The sequence below is a fragment of the Entelurus aequoreus genome, linkage group LG11, assembly GCF_033978785.1.
Source record: "Entelurus aequoreus isolate RoL-2023_Sb linkage group LG11, RoL_Eaeq_v1.1, whole genome shotgun sequence".
Lineage (NCBI taxonomy): Eukaryota > Metazoa > Chordata > Actinopteri > Syngnathiformes > Syngnathidae > Entelurus > Entelurus aequoreus.
In genome coordinates this window covers 30277399-30298945 of record NC_084741.1, presented here as the reverse complement: position 1 = coordinate 30298945, position 21547 = coordinate 30277399, and the positions used below count along the sequence as shown (strand labels likewise).

Here is a 21547-nt window from a genome sequence, read left to right as displayed (position 1 = left end):
CGGCCCGTGGGCCGGATCCGGCCCCCCAGCATCCAAAATCCGGCCCATAGAAAGTCCCAAGTTAAAAAAAAAAGTGTTTTAATTTTTTATTTTTTTTAAAATCTTTTCTTTTGAATCCATTTCATACCGCTTGTTACTCTTGGTGTCTCCTAGCTGCTCAGGCAAATCATATTGTCTAAAAATAAATGTTCCCATCGATAACGTGACAATGTTAAATGTTGATGAACATCAATGTTATAATAATAATAATAATAATAATAATAATACCTGGGATTTATATAGCGCTTTTCTAAGTACCCAAAGTCGCTTTACATGTTTTTCTGAACCCATCAATCATTCACACCTGGTGGTGGTAAGCTACTTTCGTAGCCACAGCTGCCCTGGGGTAGACTGACGGAAGCGTGGCTGCAATTTGTGCCTACGGCCCCTCCGACCACCACCTATCATTCATCATTCATTTCACCGGTGTGAGCGGCACCTGGGGCAAAGGGTGAAGTGTCCTGCCCAAGGACACGACGGCAGCGATTTTTTAGATGGTAAGAAGCGGGGAGCGAACCTGCAACCCTCAGGTTTCTAGCACGGTTGCTCTACCCACTACGCCACGCCGCCCAAATGTTAATTGATGTTAAATGACAAAACGGATTAACTCGCCAAATTTTTTTAATCCAATGCGGCCCCCGGGTCAAAAAGTTTGGGGACCCCTGGTCTACGCGCTAAAAGGCTGAATGAATGATTGTGTGAGTGTGTTGTATTTAATGTAAAACAATGTATTTGTTCCATCGTGACCTGTTGGGCAATTTCATTGGTCTGATATAACAAAGCAAAATTTATTGGTGGCATGAGAAGCAGGTGAACCAAAAAAGTGCAGGTTTTTAAATAGAAATACAACATTTGTGTCTTCTAGTCCAAAAATTACAGCACATAGGATAACATAGTCCGTCCAATCCATCTGTCCATACTGGCATACTATCATACAGTTTTATGATGGAACCAGTTCGACACTGAAATTCATTATTTAATTTTGAGGAAAAGCTAACAAGGTCAAACAGGATCCCGAAATAAATAGTTTTAGTCCTCAGATGGTCCACTGTATTGAAATATAAATATTTCTAAATTAATTGGGTGAGGTACACATGTAGTCATGGAGGGATTCCACTTTTCAGTTATTTTCATTAAAAATAGAGCACTGCAGTGGTACGAGCATGCAGAATGATGTGTGTAGGTGTGTTTGTGCGTATGTGCATGTGCGTGTGTGTGTGTGTGTGTGTGTGTGTGTGTGTGTTTGTGTGGGTGGGGTGTGGGTGTGTATTGTTTATGTTGAGAAGGATTTGAGGCAGATTCAGGTTTGGTCCCCAGAGGTTCCCCACATGTTTGTGTTTCCCTTTGTAGCGGCGCAGTGGAAGCTCCAATAAACACTGGTCTTTCAACTTTGTAACATCACAAAGTGCATTAGCTTGTGTGTTCTTACAAGTACTGCCCTCATTTTTCTCACATCAGTATGGAAACATGGAAAAATCAATAACGTGCAATACATAACACCTATAACTTGTTTCTCCTATTAGTGATTGACTTATATGCAGGATTTTAGGTCCTAAAGATAAGAGATGATATTGGAACACAGCAACAATTTAATATGATGTTCTATCTTCCAAGGGGCTCTGTTACAATACCCTTGGTAGCATTGTGTTATTGCCACTTTGATTCTGCTCACATCTTTTTACTGTTTTCCCCTTTCTCCCTTCTCACCTGTTTTCCTGTCAGAAGACCATTCTGCAGAGCCCAGGCAGACAGAGTGTTCAGGCCTTTCACCACAGTGGCTCCAGGGACCAGTCTGGCGAACACATAGCAAAGACTTTAGCTGACATTTTTTAACACTTCTCTCAAAAGAAGAGAAGGGGGCAACAATAGAAGCTGAGGGGTCTGAATGTCACAAATCAATGTCTCCACTTCAACTAAATCTACAGTCAGTGAGCTGTCCTGCCGCCAGAGGAGTGGGTTTTAGTTTCTTTAGGATTCATTGGGCACCTTTTGATGTCCCCCGTTCTAAAGCAGCCGTTCAGAACACTTCCTTTCTAATTAACAATGAGATGATTAATATAACTGTGCTGTCCAGAATGCCAATCAGAATTCGAATTAGAATTCGCTTTACTGTTATATCTGGTTGTGTTACGCTTCTGAGTCGGATTTGTAAGTATGCATTTATTTCAGTTTTTTCTCAGTGTGTTGACATTGTCAGGAAGTAGTCTATCGGAATTAATTTGAATGTCTTGTCTTTAGTTGAGCCACACCAAAATTACCAAATTTGGAGGTGTTGAAAAATCTCCAATGCTAATCAGCAGCGTGCATATGGCATATTCAATATAAATTACCATGGAGCTAGTGCATTTTGAAAAATTGAGCCTTACTTTTGAGTGCTTTCTTTCAGGCTCAGTGTGGTATCCGGTAGTACAGACAAAATTCGGTTGGTACTATGAAAGTACAGAGTTTGGTAGCCATCCCTACACTGTATGTTGCATTCCTGTACTTTCTGACTGCTTTTCTATCTCTCTCCAGTATCTGGATGCGGGATGAAGGTTGAAGCTTGGGGCACACGTGTTGGCAATGACTAGTTCATTATAATAGCTGATTGCACTCACCTGATGTTGCCATTGTTTTGTGTTTTATCTTCCTGTGCTTATATTAAATACTTTGTTTGTATGCACAACTCCACCCCTTCTGCTTCTGGGGTCTGCTACAAGAACGTAACAGAAAGAACCAGCCAGACGGATGGACACATCTGAAGCGGACCGTCTCAAGGGGGTCCTCCATAACCAATCACTACGCCTACACCAAGCTTGGCGCCACTCTTCCTAGTCCTCCCGCCAAGATGTTACGATGGAGGCTCTAGAAGCTCAGTTTTCTGCAGTACTCACTACACCCCAGCCCGGCTCACCACCAGCGCACCACCAACTCGCTGATTCCTGCCCTTTGCTGGAGCTTTTCTGGAGACTCTGGCGATGTCCATCCATTTCTCATCTAGTTTCAGCTGCACTTTGAACCTCAGCCAGCAGCGTTCCAATCTGAACGGGTCAGCATGGCTTTCACTACCTCCCACTTGTTTAGAAGAGCAGCAGCATGGACCACGTCAGAATTAAGTTGACAGTCAACACTCTGCGGCTCTTTTCCTGCATTTTCAAAGGCAATGGAAAATATCTTCCAGCCGACTCCACCAGGAAGGGAGGCTGCTCGGGCTCTCCTACGGCTGCAATAGGGGCACCGAAGGGTCTCTGATTACGACGTTAAATTCCGGACACTGACAGTCGAAAGTGACTGAAACCCTGGCGTCCTCTTTCTGCATGCCACCTTGAAGTCAATCGGACTATGTTTCTTCTGGCGCAGCGTTTTTGGTGGCCCTCCATGAGGACCAACGTCAAGGACTTTGTTGCGGCCTGCGCCATCTGTGCACACAGTAAGCCATCACACCAGACTCCTGCTGGACACCTGAGGCCACTGCCCATGTGGCACTGGATTTTGTCACAGGATTCCCACCATCTAATGGCAACACGGTCGTTCTTACAATGTTGGACTGTTTATCCAAAATGGTCCACTTCGCTGCACTACCTAAACTCCTGTCCTCCCTGGATACTGTTAATGTGCTGGTCCAACATGTGTTTAGTCTGCACGGGATTCCTGTTGACGTTGTCTCGAAGAGAGTGCACCCTTTGCATCAGCTTTGTGGAAGGCGTTTTGCAAGTCGTTGGGGGCCTCAGATAGTCTCTCATCCGGCAACAATCCACAGTCCAACGGCCAGACGTAGCGAGCCAACCTAGATCTGGAGGCAACCATACAACCTGTTTCCTGGGCTCTCAACCTTTTCTGGATCGAATACGCCCATATCAGCCTTATTCAATACCGCTTACGGTTTTCAACCGCCTGCATTTCTATCATTGGAGTCGGAGTCTACCATGCTGTCTGTTGCCGCCCACCTTTTGTGGGCTCGCCTGGCCTGTCGCAATACCAGAGCTGTACTGTCTGTCACCTTTGAGTACAATCAGAGACTGTCTAATCGTCACCAAGTTCCTGCACCCGATTACAAACCACGGGAATATGCACAGATTCACGCAAACGCCAACCCAGATTCCCACCAACTTTCTACTCACTATTTGTTTTGTTACTTTGTATTTTTGTTGTGGCCTGATTCCCTTCATCTTCCTCTTAGCTAGTATTTTTGTTTGCTACTTTGTCTACCTGATTTTTTGTGGCTTTTCCCATTAGTGCCATTGATTTATGTTCTACCTTCCTGTGCTTATATCAGCTATTTAGTTTGTACGCACAACTCAGCCTCTTCAGCTTCTGGGGTCTATATATATATATATATATATATATATATATATATATATATATATATATATATATATATATATATATATATATATATATATATATATATATATATATATATATATATATATATATATATATACTACCGTTCAAAAGTTTGGGGTCACCCAAACAATTTTGTGGAATAGCCTTCATTTCTAAGAACAAGAATAGACTGTCGCGTTTCAGATGAAGGTTCTCTTTTTCTGGCCATTTTGAGCGTTTAATTGACCCCACAAATGTGATGCTCCAGAAACTCAATCTGCTCAAAGGAAGGTCAGTTTTGTAGCTTCTGTAAAGAGCTAAACTGTTTTCAGATGTGTGAACATGATTGCACAAGGGTTTTCTAATCATCAATTAGCCTTCTGAGCCAATGAGCAAACACATTGTACCATTAGAACACTGGAGTGATAGTTGCTGGAAAAGGGCCTCTAGACACCTATGTAGATATTGCACCAAAAACCAGACATTTGCAGCTAGAATAGTCATTTACCACATTAGCAATGTATAGAGTGTAGTTCTTTAAAGTTAAGACTAGTTAAAAGTTATCTTCATTGAAAAATAAGGACATTTTAATGTGACCCCAAACTTTTGAACGGTAGTGTATATATAGTGACTAAAAATAATTGTGATTTACAAGAACAAAATATGTGCTTTAGGAAAAAAAAAAAGGAAATAAATAAAGTCAATGTTAACTAAAAAAAATAAATAAAATAAAATAAAAGAAGTCAATATTAATCAAAAGTCAAAAAAATAAAGTCAATATTATGCTCAGTAAATCATGAGTATGAAGTTTAATGGGACACTTCATGAGAAAAAACTACGGACTTCAACTAAACTGCATTTATGTTATTATGGGCATTTAATTATTTTATATTTAAGTAATGAAATGGAAAACTTTTCTTTGGAAGACTATGACTGTTTAAAATCCCAATACAGTATTACTTTGCTTTGCTTTTCATTAGGACCCTAATAATTATTTGTGGAATCGTTGAATATAGTACTGTATAGTATAGTATGTATAATATTGCCATATAATATTTAAAATAAATATGAGGAAGAATCACATAGAAAACTAAGTCTTCACGTACACTTCCAATTATTCCACTTGGCTATTTGGTCAACTATAAAGTTTGGTGGCTCAGTTTAAGTCACAGGTTCATAATCTCTTTGACTTTGGGGCCCAACTTTTTTTACTACCCAGGGGAGTGGTGCCCACTCAAATATTAACACTGAATTAGTAATATTACTCTTGATTTTAATCATATTAATTAACTATATCTAACCTAATTACAGTTTAACTGTTATGGATCACACTCCTGCTGCTGCTCTTCCTGCTGTGCGTCCTGACGGGCGCGCCACGGGCCACGCCCACAGACGCACTTTCTCCGCTGCTGGAGCACCTCCTCGCGCCTGCAACCAATCCGTAATCCACACACCTGCCCGTGATGAGCGATCTGCCTTCAAGAGCCAACGCAACCTGAGATCCGACGCCAGAACGTAGCTTCTCGTACCCTGTACAGTAAGCCCACACGTTCCTCGCTCACCCATTTGTGCATTTTCTCTCCCTATGCTTCCTCCCCGCCGTGCTCATTGTCGCTTGTGTTGTGTCTTCTCCAGCTCCCCGTCATCCTTCCTTGTCAAGCTGTGTGCCTTGTCACCTTGGACCTTCCCGTGGATTCCCCCTTGCCTTCCTGGATTTTCAACCTCACGCCTGCCCACTGACAACGACGCCGCGCTCCTGCCCTCGAGTACCCGCCTGTCCTCCAACACTCGAGCCTGCCTTGCCCTTATTTGGACTTCCACCTGGATCAACACGCACCCTCAACATCCTCTAACAACCACGCTCAGATAAGTCTCACATTTAGTCACACTACATCTCTTTGGTTTAATTACACATCTCACTCACATATCCAGCTGTCAATAAACACGCTGACAGCTAAACGAAGTCATCGTTTCTGTCGTCTACTTCTCCCAGTAAAACGTCACAGTACGTTCTGGCCATGTCAGAACCAGACGGCAAAAACATGACGCCTACCCCGCTCACCTCCAGAGCCTCCCCTGCACCCAACATCACAGGTGTGCACACGGCACTCCAGCAGCACCAAGACCGCTTTTGTGTACTTGAAAACAAGCTGGATGCTGCTTTTGCTAGAATTAATTCCCCAGGCTCTTCCGCTCCGCCGGCAACCGAGCAAGTCGCCTCTGCCGCTGCAGTCCCCATACTGCCCCCTACTTCCTGCGAGCCAAAGATCGCTAGCCCCAGAGCATTCGAAGGGGATTTTTAACTTTGCCGTGGCTTCTTGGTCCAGTGTGACATGGTTTTTTGTCACCAGCCCTCTCGTTACACTTTTGACGGGGCCAAAATAGCCTTTATTTTTTCATTATTGACTGGAAGGGCCCTCCAGTGGGCCATGGCAGCAGTTGACCACAACATTGGCCTCAGCACAAATTTTGCCACGTTTCGCTCTGAATTCCAGGCAGTTTTTGATCACCCCGCGGATGGAGGAGACGCCGCCTCGCGTCTTCACTCCCTCCAGGAAGGTTCTCGGTCTGTTGCAGACTACACCCTCGAGTTCCGCACCCTGGCCGCTGACAGCTGGTGGGATAATAATGCCTTGATGAGCGCCTACTGTCGGGGCCTCTCCGACGAAATCAAGGACGGATTGTTGCGAGACCGCCCGGCCACCTACCATGACCTCATCCAGTTGGCCCTGCTCATGGACCAGAGGCTAAAGGAACGGGCAGCGGAACGAAGACTCGCAGCCCGCGAGAGGACCAGACGGCCGGCGTGGGAGAATCGGACCGCTTCCTACTCCCCTACTGCTCCCAGATATCGGACCAGTCTGGGTTTTTTATTGCACCTTCCAGTGGGGTGGAACCCATGCAGTTGGGCAGGACACGACTTGCCACTAAAGAACGGGAGAGGAGGTTCCGGCAGCGCCTCTGCCTCTACTGTGGTTGTGCGGGTCACATGATCCAGACCTGCTCCACACGACCAAAAGATCAGGCTCACTAGTAAGGGGAGTACTAGTGAGCCATACCACCTTCCCCCAGGGTCGCAGTGACCCTGGCAGCCTCTTCCCTGCTACTTTATCTTGGGAGTCAAAGAGTCTGAGGGTGGGAGCATATTTGGACTCGGGTGCAGATGAGAGCTTCCTGGACCATGGTTTTGCCTGTCAAGCCGGGATTGAACTTCTGCCCCTGGAGAAGTCCTTACCAGCTCAAGGCTTGGATGGACATCCCTTGGGACCTATCACCCACCGTACAGCACTGGTCACACTAACCCTGTCAGGCAACCACACGGAACAAATCAGCTTTTTGATCCTCAACGCCCCCGTAGCTCCCCTTGTCCTCGGCCGCTCATGGCTTCGCCAGCACGACCCCCATATTTCCTGGATTTCAGGGAGAATCTTGGCCTGGAGCACGGCATGCCATGCTAACTGCCTCAAGGCAGCATCCCCCGTCTCGGAGAACCCCAAGCCTGAGTCATCCCCATCCGACCTGTCTGGGGTCCCCGTTGTCTACCATGACCTTGCAGCCGTATTCAGTAAGGCCCGGGCACTATCTCTACCCCCGCACAGACCGTACGACTGTGCCATCGATCTTGTACTCAACGCAGTACTCCCTTCTAGCCGCCTGTACAACCTGTCAATACCCGAGATGAAGGCCATGTCTGACTATATCACGGACTCACTCGCTTCAGGGATCATCACTCCCTCCAAATCACCGGTAGCCGCTGGATTTTTCTTTGTCGGCAAGAAGGATGGCTCCCTCCGCCCTTGCATCGATTACCGAAGACTCAACGCCATCACAGTCAAGAACAGGTATCCTCTTCCACTCATGAGCTCCTCCTTCGAACCTCTTGCTCCTGCAACAGTCTTCACCAAGCTTGACCTCCGCAATGCTTACGATCTCGTCCGGATTAGGAAGGGGGATGAGTGGAAGACAGCCTTCAACACACACCTAGGCCATTTCGAGTATCGGGTCATGCCCTTCGGTCTGACCAATGCCCCAGCCGTCTTCCAAGCTCTGGTCAATGACGTTTTAAGAGACATGCTCGAGAAATTTGTGGTTGTTTATCTGGACGATATTCTGATCTTCTCTCACAACAGGCAGGAACATCAGCAGCACGTCCGCCTGGTTCTACAGCGCCTCCTCGAGAACCGCTTGTTCATCAAGGCAGAGAAATGTGAGTTACATTCTTCTTCTGTAAACTTCCTGGGCCACATCATCGAAAGGGGTAACATCCGAGCCGACCACAAGAAGATCAAGGCAGTGGTGGAGTGGCCCCAACCCACCACTCGTACTGAACTAAGGAGGTTCCTTGGATTTGCTGGATTTTACCGTCGATTCATACTCAACTTCAGTAAGGTAGCTGCACCTCTCCACGCACTTACATCTACACTTACTGCTTTTGTTTGGAACAAGGAGGCAGACGTGGCGTTCCAGAGCCTCAAGAGGAGCTTCAGTTCCGCCCCCGTTCTCGTACACCCTGACCCGGACATGCCGTTCACGGTTGAAGTGGACGCTTCTGACTCTGGGATTGGGGCAGTGTTGTCCCAACGTTCCAGTGGGAATAATGTGTTGCACCCGTGTGCATTTTTTTCTAGACGCCTCTCTCCAGCCGAGAGGAACTATGATGCAGGGAACTGAGAACTGTTGGCAGTCCACGATGCACTGGTCGAATGGAGACACTGGCTGGAGGGGGCCAAGCATCCGTTTCTGGTCCTGACCGACCATCGGAACCTCATCCACATCCGATCCGCTAAAAGACTGAATGACAGGCAAGCTCGCTGGGCACCATTTTTCTGTCGCTTTAACTACACCCTAACCTACAGACCAGGTTCACGTAACGGCAAGGCGGATGCTCTTTCCCGGATCTTCTCAGAGGAACCCACCATTAAATCCACTCCTGAGACCATCCTTCCCCCTAACCGCATCATCGGGATGGTAACTTGGGTGATCGAGGGCTTGGTCAAGACGGCCCTACGTTCCGACTCTGGTCCCGGAAATGGACCCCCTAATAAACTGTTCGTTCCTGAACTTTTAAGGGCCAAGGTACTTGACTGGGCTCACTCAAGTGTGTTTACCTGTCATCCCGGAGTCCACAGGTCTCTAGGTTTTATTCAACGCCGTTTTTGGTGGCCTTCCATGGAGGTGGATACCCGTGAGTTTGTCGCCGCCTGCAGCGTCTGCGCCCGGAATAAGGCAGACCACAGGCCTCCTGCCGGCCTCTTACACCCACTTCCCATCCCCAGTCGGCCTTGGTCCCACATTACTGTTGATTTTATCACGGGGCTCCCCCCCTCTAAAGGTAACACCACAATCCTCACCATCATTGACAGGTTCTCTAAGGCAGCACATTTTTTTCCATTGCCCAAACTCCCATCCTCTGCTGAGATGACGGACCTGCTGGTACAGCATGTGATCAGAATCCACGGGATTCCCTCCGACATTGTCTCTGATCGTGGCCCCCAATTCATTTCTCGGATCTGGCAGGCCTTCTGCAAGGGAGTTGGGGCCACGGTTAGTCTGACTTCCGGCTACCACCCCCAAAGCAATGGTCAAGCAGAGAGGGCAAACCAGGGGGTGGAGACCATGCTGCGCTGTATGGCTGCGCAACAGCCCAACTCCTGGAGCAAATTTATTCCATGGGTGGAATACTCTTTTAACTCCATGACCTGCGCAGCTACTGGTATGTCCCCGTTTGAGTGCTGGCTGGGGTTTCAATCACCCTTGTTTCCTTCCCAGGAGATCGAGGTGGCAGTTCCTTCCACCCGGGCCCACCTGAGACGATGTCGTAGAGTGTGGAGGTCCGCCCGTGCTGCCCTACTGAAGGCGTCTGAAAGGATGTGTCGCAACGCCAACCAGCGGCGCATTCTGGCTCCCGACTACCAGCCCGGACAGCAGGTGCTGCTTCAGGCGAAGGACCTCCACCTCCCGATCTCCTCCCAGAAACTTGCACCACGTTTTGTTGGACCGTATACGGTAAAATCCAAGATCAACCCTGCTGCAGTACATTTGGATCTTCCACATTCCAAGAGATCCCACCCTGTCTTTCATGTCTCCCAAATCAAACCAGTAGTTAGCAGTTCCCTGTCCCCCCCCCCACCCCTGCTCCTCCTCCTCCTAGGGTCCTCGAGGATGGGGACCAAGTCTGGACGGTCAAAGAGATTCTCAGGGTCCGGCGACAGGGGAGGGGATGGGTATATCTTGTGGACTGGGAGGGTTATGGTCCTGAGGATAGGTCCTGGGTACCGGCATCTTACATCGCCGACCCCTCCCTGATCGAAGACTTTCACAGAGCTCACCCTGAGGCACCCCGAAGCACGCCTGGAGTCTCGCATAAGGGGGGGGGGGGTCCTGTTATGGATCACACTCCTGCTGCTGCTCTTCCTGCTGTGCGTCCTGACGGGCGCGCCACGGGCCACGCCCACAGACGCACTCTCTCCCCTGCTGGCGCACCTCCTCGCGCCTGCAACCAATCCGTAATCCACACACCTGCCCGTGATGAGCGATCTGCCTTCAAGAGCCAACGCAACCTGAGATCCGACGTCAGAACGTAGCTTCTCGTACCCTGTACAGTAAGCCCACACGTTCCTCGCTCACCCATTTGTGCATTTTCTCTCCCTGTGCTTCCTCCCCGCCGTGCTCATTGTCGCTTGTGTTGTGTCTTCTCCAGCTCCCCGTCATCCTTCCTTGTCAAGCTGTGTGCCTTGTCACCTTGGACCTTCCCGTGGATTCCCCCTTGCCTTCCTGGATTTTCGACCTCACGCCTGCCCACTGACAACGACGCCGCGCTCCTGCCCTCGACTACCCGCCTGTCCTCCAATACTCGAGCCTGCCTTGCCCTTATTTGGACTTCCACCTGGATCAACACGCACCCTCAACATCCTCTAACAACCACGCTCAGATAAGTCTCACATTTAGTCACACTACATCTTTTTGGTTTAATTACACATCTCACTCACATATCCAGCTGTCAATAAACACGCTGACAGCTAAACGAAGTCATTGTTTCTGTCGTCTACTTCTCCCAGTAAAACGTCACATTAACGGGATAAACCTTGTCAAATGATATGAAAGCATGTGTTAAACACAAAGTTTATTATACAGGTTTAGGTCAGACCGATTACAACAATAAATACCAATCAAATATACTGCAAAAAGTGACTCAAAAAATAGGTAAAATACATCCATCCATTTTCTACCGCTTGTCCCTTTTGGGGTCGTGGGGGGTGCTGGAGCCTATCTCAGCTGCATTCGGGCAGAAGGCGGGGTACACCCTGGACAAGTCGCCACCTCATCACAGAGGTAAAATACATTTACATACAATTATGTAGTGCTAAAATAAATACATTCTAACTAAATGAATAATAAATAATAATTGATATGTTACTTAAACATTATGTCAATGGAATTTAAGTGAAAATGAAAATACAGCTTCACCACATTAGTCGGCATTTTGGCACTCGAGGAACTTAACTACATACTTGCCAACCCTCCCGATTTGTCCGGGACTCTCCCGAATTTCAGTGCCCCTCCCGAAAATCTCCCGGGGCAACCATTCTCCCGAATTTCTCCCGATTTTCACCCGGCCATCAATATTAGGGTCGTGCCGTAATGGCACTGCCTTTAGCGTCCGCTTTTTCACCATACAAACAGCGTGCCGGCCCAGTCACATGTTGTATGCGGCTTCTGCATACACACGAAAGTGACTGCAAGACATACTTGATCAACAGCCATACAGGTCACACTGAGGGTGGCCGTATAAACAACTTTAACACTGTTACGAATATGTGCCACACTGTGAACCCACACCAAACAAGAATGACAAACACATTTCGGGAGAACATCCGCACCGTAACACAACATTAACACAACAGGAAAATACCCATAATCCCTTGCATCCCTAACTCTTCCGGGCTACAATATACACGCCCCGCAATATACACGCCCCGCTACCACCAAACCCCGCAACCCACAACTCCGCCCACCTAAACCCCGCTCCCCCACACCTCAACCCCCCCCCAATCTCCCGAATTCGAAGGTCTCAAGGTTGGCAAGTATGCTTATCTATGACTTTAGCTCCAGACTTCTGCTGGTAAAAAAGTGTATTACATCTGAGTACCACTTCCGCCCATACGACCTACAGCTGACAAACAGATTATTTTGCCGGCCTTCTAGGAGGCGCTGGCGTCCCAACAATGGGACCCTACCCTATGTTTAGGAAACACTGATTTAAGTGATAAAAGAGACAAATTAGGAGGGTCACTTCCATTTGTCAAACAACATTTGAAGACAATGATAAATATTTCTCAGGAACACTTCACTCATCTTTTTTCTTCATGAGAGTTTGTTACCTCTGCAAGTAGACAGCATTGGCTTCTGGGTATATGTCTTTCTTCAGGTTGTTACTAAGGTCCACCAACACCTGCAATAAACAGGTGCAAGGATCAGACACAATTAAGACATCAAAACCTCTCCTTTACCTCGCAAGAACTCATAACAGACTCAGAAATTTACCAAACCCATGAGCATGCTTTGGCTAACAAAGTGGAAGTGAGCGCAAAAGCCTTAAGTGGATGGTAGGAAGCATTAGTTGTATCAGAACTTGAAATCTTTCTTCAGTAAAAGAAAACAAAATGTGATCAATAAAATGCTCTTTTTGTGTGTAGTATTTTTAAACATTTAACCCCAATATTATCATTAGTCTCAATTCAGCTCTAAGAGGAACATTCTCACAATATTAGTTTTATAGTTCTTAATTATGACCCCTTTATTTACAAATGTTACAAATGATTCTTCATGGTACAATGTAACCTCACATTGGACACTTTTTACGGTGCACAATCTAGTGAAAAAGCTGTATGAATAAGTATGTTATTTATATGTATATTCATTTTATAATCATTACAATTTGACAATACTGTTTGATCCTGATCTACAATAAAATTGTGTGTACTATTAGTGGGCGTGTTGCGGGTGATCTACTATGACTGCATTTACAATTGATTGGTTCTGTCACAGTGGAAACACTCATTTCCTTCCACATTCATGATATCATGCTCCTTAGCTCCTACGTGTGGCGTTTTGCTATGTTTTGAAACAAACAGCAGAAAACTATAAAATGCATATTTTTTTCTTGGTATTATACAAGCAGTCCTGCAGTGCATTTACAATGGAACCCACTTTTTAGCACACTGATGGTGCGCTCCGGTAGATGCTGGCTTTAATTGCAAGAATGCGCAGGAATGATCGAGCGCAAGAAAATGCATATTGCGAGATGTTTTTTTCATATGGTATGTTAATAATATCAATAATAATCTCTTATATTACCAAACTAATACAATACCAATAAAAACACCAGCATACACCAAAATGAATTAATTGAATGTGTTTTATTTAGCCCTAAAGTCACCTAGTTAGCTATACAATTCGAAAATGATATTGCTGAATTGACAATGTCTATTATTTTATTTATTTATGACCGTCCAAATATGACACATACTGTAAACATAAGACGGTTTATCTTCTGTCTTTGCAGCATGATGGCATCACAGCATTTAATGCATAACAGTGCCAGTTTGCACATACACATTTTAATGTGCCAAATAAAGACGCAAAACAGCAGCCTCAGAACAATTTTATGCTTGATAAATCACAGTGTATGTGCTAAATTATTATATTTGCATCTCCTCATCCCGGTATTGTGACCGTTCTGATACCGCATACATTTTGGATATACATGAAGACAGACACTATAAATAGATTGCTGTCTCTATTTTGCTCTTTCTAGAGATGCAATCCCCTGCGCATTAGCTTATTAGATCAGCTTTGTTTGTGCTATCAAGTTTGCATGTGTTTTAATACTCGCAAACCTTTAGTAGATCAGCCCCTTTATTTTTTGGTGTGTTGCACTAAGGCAGGGGTCGGCAACCCAAAACGTTGAAAGAGCCATATTGGACCAAAAATACAAAAAACAAATCTGTCTGGAGCCGCAAAAAATGAAAAGGTGTATATATGTGTTATAATGAAAGCAACACATGATGTCAGTGTTTGTATTAGCTACATTAGTGTACTTTCAAAATGACTATGTGTCACAGGCTGAAGCAAATCTCTGTTGACAGAAATGTTGAAATTCAATATTTATTCTACACGTTTTTACAACATTAAAAAACATTGGTAAATCAGAGGCTACTCAGAAGGTGAGATAACTGGAAATGGAAATTACTGTCTTTTAATGACCAAAGGTGTATGTAGCAGGTATATAATATATATGTTATGCATTCCACCAAAATTCCCTCACGTTTTATATGATTGCTCTATTGTATTCATTGTCACTTTTATTTTGTATTTTTTTCAGCAAATAGTTCGTTTTGGGAGCATTTGTCATTTTATTTTGAAGTCCCACCTTCTTCCGGTAGTGACGTTGTCTTCCTCACTTGCTGTTGAGACATGCCGTGAGGAGGTGAGTGTTTTTCTCTGCTCTCGTGTTTTAAAGAGAATGTAACTGTGAAACGAGGTTATAAGTTACTCTTGTGCTGCTAATGTTGCTGACATGTTCATGTACACTTGTTTTGCTCAGAGTTTGAGTGTGTTAGCAAACGTTTTGCTAGTGTACTGTTCGGTAGCACAACCCATCCCCCAGCAACCCTACCTGGCCTCCTCCTCCCTTCCCTCCCCTCCCCCTTTCTCTCCCTCCCCCTTCACCTGGAGGACAATCAATATGCCCCTCTCTCTCTCTCCTCTCTCTCCTTGCTCTTCAACTGCAACAGCAATAATAACCAACAATTGTTCTGGTCAGTACCACAACACAGCGGACTCTGATGCTCTTTTTGGTTCCAGTGGACTACACATCATCCACCTTAATGTGAACAGCCTCTCTGGAGCCAAACTCGACCAAATCAGAGAAATGTTCCTCAACACGAAGGTAAAAATCTTGTGTTTCTCTGAAACCAAATTTGATCAAAGTATTTCTGACTCAGAGATAGAAATACAAAACTTTTCGGTTATCAGAAAGGATAGGAATAAACACGGTGGGGGCGTTTGTATGTATATTCACCAGGATATTAAATACATAACTCGCACTGATCTTAACCACAATGACCTGGAATCTGTGTGGGCGGAAATCAAATTTAAAAACGCTAAGCCGGTACTAATAGGGACTGTTTATAGACCCCCTAATCAGAGTGATTTCTATGGGGCTTTGGAAGAATGCTTGGCAGGGACAGACAACATGGAGACAATTATAACTGGGGATCTGAACACAGATATTCAACGCAAAGATGCGCCTGTTTTCAGATCCTTCAGCAAGTTTTGTAATCTGCACGGTCTTTCCCAGCTAATAGCGCTACCCACAAGGGTGTGTGATTCCACCCAATCAACCATAGATCTCATTCTCACTTCAGACCGGCCTAAAATAAAAAATAGTGGGGTCATGATCTGTGGTGTTAGCGACCACTATCTAACCTTCTGCACCCGTAAAATAGCTAAACCTAAAGCCAATGGCCACATAACAGCCCAATCCAGATCTCTCAAAAAATACTCCAATGACAATTTCAATTTAAAATTAGATGAGTGGGACTGGTCCCCTGTGCTCGCGAGCAACCTGGTCGATGTCGCTCGGGATCGCTTCAAAACGGCGTTCCTAAAGATACTAAATGACATGGCTCCCGTGAAAACAGTCAGGATCAAAGCCCGCTCTGAACCATGGATGAATCCGGACCTATTAGCTGCCATAAAAGACAGAGACAGGAAATACTCTGAATACCAAAAATGTAAAACAGAAGTAGATAAACAACCCAATAATATCAACCTCAAATTACTCCTTTCAACTCTCAAAAAGCAATGCAATAAATTAAGAAATAAGTCAACCAACCTGACTAAATCCTTAAAAAAAAATTACATTAACGACAAAATAGAGGAAAACACGAACAAGCCACGTGAGCTCTGGAAAATTCTCAACAACCAGCTTCCTGGTTGCAGCCAGAAACTTAAAACAAGACTCACCAACATCAGCATCAAGGAGGGTGACTCCCTCATTACAGACAAAATGGAGGTAGCTAGCAGACTTAACATCTTTTTCACCAGCATAGCCGCAACTCTTGTCAACAAGCTGTCCCACCACTCTGGTCGTTTTGGTGTAGAACACATTAAAGCCTTCTACAGAAAGCTAGGAGTATCCAACGATGATTTCAAATTAGAAATGGTCACAGCTGATGAGGTGTTTAAAAAATTGAGCGCGCTCCACCCTAACAAGATAATATTCCCTCCAGATTCCTCAGGGACTCTGCCTCCATCATTGCCCCGATCATCACGCACATAATAAACCTATCAATTACACAAGGCCAAGTACCAAAAGATTTTAAGATAGCAAGAGTAACTCCCCTCTTTAAAAAAGGAAGCAAATTGGAACCTGGCAACTACCGACCTGTTTCTATTCTCAGTTCCATTTCGAAAGTAATGGAAAAAATAGTTTATGAACAGGTGGATAGTTACCTTGCCACTAATAAACTCATGTACAAATTCCAATCCGGCTTCAGAACTAACCACTCCACTGACACATGCCTTCTCTATCTGAGCGACCACATCAAACATGGGGTGGACGCGGGCAAATACTGCGGCATGGTCATGCTGGACCTTCAGAAGGCCTTTGACACCGTTAACCACGCTATACTGTTGGATAAACTCAGAGCAATCGGATTTAACAAAACCTCTTGGAGCTGGATGCAATCTTACTTGGAGGGGATGGAGCAGGTGGTAGAGGTGAACGGCACCGTGTCCCCCCCCCCTCTCGGTGAGCTGTGGAGTCCCCCAAGGCAGTATATTGGGACCTTTACTGTTCCTAATATACATAAACGACGTGTCATCGGCATGCGACTGTGAATTGTTTTTGTTTGCGGATGACTCTGCCTTGCTGGTATCCAGCAAGGACAAGTCACAGGTGGAGAAAATCCTCAGTGCTGAGCTCTGTAGAACTTGCACCTGGCTCGCTGACAACAAGCTATCCATCCACTTGGGTAAAACAGAATCCATCCTGTTTGGGTCCCACACCAAACTTAAGAGAGTCAATGACTTCACCAAAAAAGTAGGTGACAGTGTCATCACCAGGAAAGATGAGGTCACCTACCTAGGTTCCATTCTAGAGGCTAACCTTTCCTGTGATAAAATGGCAACCAAGGTAATCAAAAAGGTTAACCAACGAACGAGATTTCTCTACAGAATTTCCTCTCTGGTCAACAAAAGCACCTTGAGGATTCTGGCGGGAACTCTCGTTCAACCCTTTTTCGATTATGCATGCACCTCCTGGTACCCTAGCACCTCCAAAACCCTCAAATCTAAACTCCAAACATCTCAGAACAAGCTAGTCAGGTTACTTCTAGACCTCCACCCCAGATCCCACCTCACTCCTACCCACTTCTCTAAAGTGGGCTGGCTCAAGGTGGAGGACAGAGTTAAACAACTTGCACTGAGCCTAGTCTATAAAATCCGCTACACCTCCCTGATACCGAAGTACATGTCAAACTACTTCCTTAACGTACATGACCGCCATAACCACAACACCAGGGGGTGCTCCACTAACCACGTTAAACCCAGATTCCGAACTAACAAAGGTCTTAACTCATTCTCTTTCTATGCCACATCAATGTGGAATGCGCTCCCAACAGGTATAAAAGAAAGGGCATCTCTATCCTCCTTCAAAACCGCAATAAAAGTTCACCTCCAGGCAGCTACAACCCTAAACTAACACCCTCCCCAGATTGCTAATAATCAAATGTAAACAATCAAATGCAGATACTTTTTCTTTTTCTTATGCCTTCTGATCCCTCTCTCTCTCTCTCTCTCTCTCTCTCTCTCTCTCTCTATGTCCACTACTTGATGTCCAACCCCCCCCCCCCCCCACACACACCCCTGATTGTAAATAATGTAAATAATTCAATGTGATTATCTTGTGTGATGACTGTATTATGATGATAGTATATATGATAGTATATATCTGTATCATGAATCAATTTAAGTGGACCCCGACTTAAACAAGTGGAAAAACTTATTTGGGTGTTACCATTTAGTGGTCAATTGTACGGAATATGTACTTCACTGTGCAACCTACTAATAAAAGTCTCAATCAATCAAAAAACTTCTCACTCACACACAGTGGCTGCGGCACTTCATTGAAGTTTTCCCTCCATTTTAGACTGGTGTGCTGCAGACTCGTGTGTTAATGCTGCTGCATTATTTCCTGTGTATTTCATACAGGTATGTTTCTGTTGCTCCCAAAACTTTATTCTATTTTTCTGTACTGTTTTAATTTATTGTTTATTTTCCTATTGTGTAAAATATTTGACTGTGGTGTATTAATGTTCAGTGTATTTTTAATTGTGATGTATAGGTTTTGTGACATTTGTGAATGTTTTATATAGCATTTCTGGTCATTTAAACTCACTTGCTGTTGAGACATGCCGTGAGGAGACTGGTGTGCTGCAGACTCGTGTGTTAATGCTGCTGCATTATTTCCTGTGTATTTCATACAGCAATAAATACGCCACCTGTTTCGGCTAAAGGCAACCACCGAGTCCCCTTGTCTTCAAAGCAACACCAGCAATACACAACGCAGACTCAATCCGGCTACATGTAGATGTGTCTAAGTTAAAGGAAATGGCAGGCTGTCTTCTTTTAATAGATGTATTATAATATTTGCAAGCTAGGAAATGTTTGCTGTGGTCTGGAACAACATGGCACACAAACAACTATCTGAAATGCAGCCAATAGTACATACAGATAATGTAAAGGATATTAAAGGAGCTCAAATATACCTACAGATAAGGCATAATGATGCAATATATACATACATACAGCTAGCCTAAATAACATGCTAGCATTGGTTAGCTTGCAGTCATGCACTGACCAAACATGCCTGATTAGCACTCCAACAAGTCGATAACATCAACAAAGTTTACATTTGTGTATTCACGCACAGTATACAACGTTTGGCGGACAAAATGTAAACAAACTGTTGTGTCACAGTCCACACTATGGACATACACACACACATTAAACAGTGGGGTTTCTAAAAATTGGGAAGGTTTGTGTCATGTTTGTCCTCAAACAAAAAACAAAGTAAAACAAATTTTTTTTTTCTATTTTCAATATTTTTTTTTAAATGCTCCAGGGAGCCACTAGGGCGGTACTAAAGAGCTGCATGCGGATCAAGAGCCGCGGGTTGCTGACCCCCGTACTAAGGGTAAGCATATTAAAAACATATATGGTGCACTGTGATGCAAAACAGAATGTATTGTTTAATGGATGTATCTGTGGCAGCTGAGGTATTTTGCAAAGGAATCGTTTATTTTTGACACATTAGTCTCTTACATAGACACACCTAATACTGTGGAATGTAGATTTTGCATCCTGAATGATTACAGTGAAAACCCTGCACACTAATCATAGTTGTTTGTGTACAATGAAATAATGCTGTTCAGCCACTAACTCAATAGTAGATGTATTGCACCATTAGAGACAACATCCATTTACCTTTCCTTTCAGATAAGTCGCCAGCGTCTCCATGAATGTGTAATGTTCTCTGTGAACACAAATGAAGATGAGTCGCGCCGCCTTGGCCGCTGCCTCATGGCTCATCACCTGCGCGCCGCGAACAAGCGTGATTTACTTGCACAAACATCTGTTATTGTTGATAGCTGCTAAGCACCCTCGTGCGTTTTACCTCAGCTCCTTCGGGCAAAGGGCCGCAGCTGTGAGGTCTGCGGCTGCCGTACACCACCCTGCAGCCCGTCTGGAGCAGGCGCAGACCCAGGGAGCGGCCCAAGTCCCCCGTACCAAAGATGCACAGCGGTTCCTGTTCAACTCTTCCTCTCAGGGGATGGAGGGTCACCTGCTCCGGCTTGGCCTCCTCTGATACACCACTCGTCACGGTCATGTTGATGATGCTTAGCTTAGTTCCCTCTTCTGTTGTTATATAGCGCTGGAGTCTACAACCTGCCTCGTCTTCCTTGTCACGCAGTGTACACAAACATGTGACAGCCAACCACAGTTGTGTATCATCGCTTGAAGATAAGGTCAACCAAAGCAAGGTGTTTTTTACACAGCTAATCTCTCCTCATGTGTGTAAGAGTGTTTGTGAAATCATTCCATGTGACTCAGCACTTCACCCTTCAACCTGTGTGTGTGTGTTTATGTTTTTATTGATGATTACACATCAAGACTGTCTGACGTCGCCTGACTTTGAACGGTTAAGGGTATGGAAACATCACAATTGACCTCAGCTTTACACACTCACCAGATGCTTCATCAAGAACTTTGTCTTCACTATATAGAGAGCTTTATCAATAACTCACAAAGGCTGCAAAGATAAGAAGAGCACTTCAAGACTTGTGCCAAAGTGTGAAGATTTGTCATCAGCGTATTAAGAGATCAGATAAGATTAAAATTAATCTGGACATGTTAGATGAAATTACGAGTGCTGTGATATGAATCAAATCCAGGTGACACTTGTTGACATTGCAACATCTGAACGGCCATTCATGCATGTCTACTGATTGTACACGTTCTAAAAGACATATGTCTATCATATCATTGTTTTTTATAGTAATTCTCCATTTTCCTCCCGAACCCCAACACTGAGTTGCAGACAGCTACTCCAAAACGACACACTAATAACACAATTATTTCATATTGAAGTCAGCCCTAATGAAGAAAAGCGCTGCAGGACATGTACCACGTGGAATCAAGACAAATGCCTTATTGGCAGGAAAAAATGTGTGTAACTTAGTTTTTCTGTCATTATTAGTACGTTGTGTGTCAAGTTGTCAAAACAAATGAGAAGAAGTGAGATCCTTTTGACCTCATTCCGAGAAATCCGAAAAGACGACCCAAGTGGATTACAGCCATAAAACATGCTTGAAGTCTGGAGAAAACTGAATGCTGACCAACACGCCGGATTGTAGTCACCTGGAGGCCATCCTAATGAAATTAAACAATGGATGTCCGCTAACTTTTTGCAACTCAACGCTAAGAAAACGGAAATGCTGATTATCGGTCCTGCTAGACACCGACACCTATTTAATAATACCACCTTAACATTTGACAACCAAACAATTACACAAGGCGACTCGGTAAAGAATCTGGGTATTATCTTCGACCCAACTCTCTCGTTTGAGTCACACAT

General features: G+C 44.8%; 1 protein-coding gene across 1 annotated transcript in view; it reads right to left on the bottom strand.

Moving 5' to 3' along the window:
- The window catches only part of LOC133660622 (metalloreductase STEAP4-like), a 39912-nt gene extending 19613 nt beyond the window's left edge, over positions 1-20299 (bottom strand). The window contains exons 1-4 of the mRNA XM_062064189.1: positions 20087-20299; positions 19897-20004; positions 12726-12796; positions 1747-1831 (exon numbers count right to left, since the gene is read on the bottom strand). Of these exons, the coding sequence (XP_061920173.1) occupies positions 1747-1831; positions 12726-12796; positions 19897-20004; positions 20087-20299 (477 nt within the window). The remainder of the gene's footprint in view (positions 1-1746; positions 1832-12725; positions 12797-19896; positions 20005-20086) is intronic.
- Positions 20300-21547: the final 1248 nt, after the last annotated feature.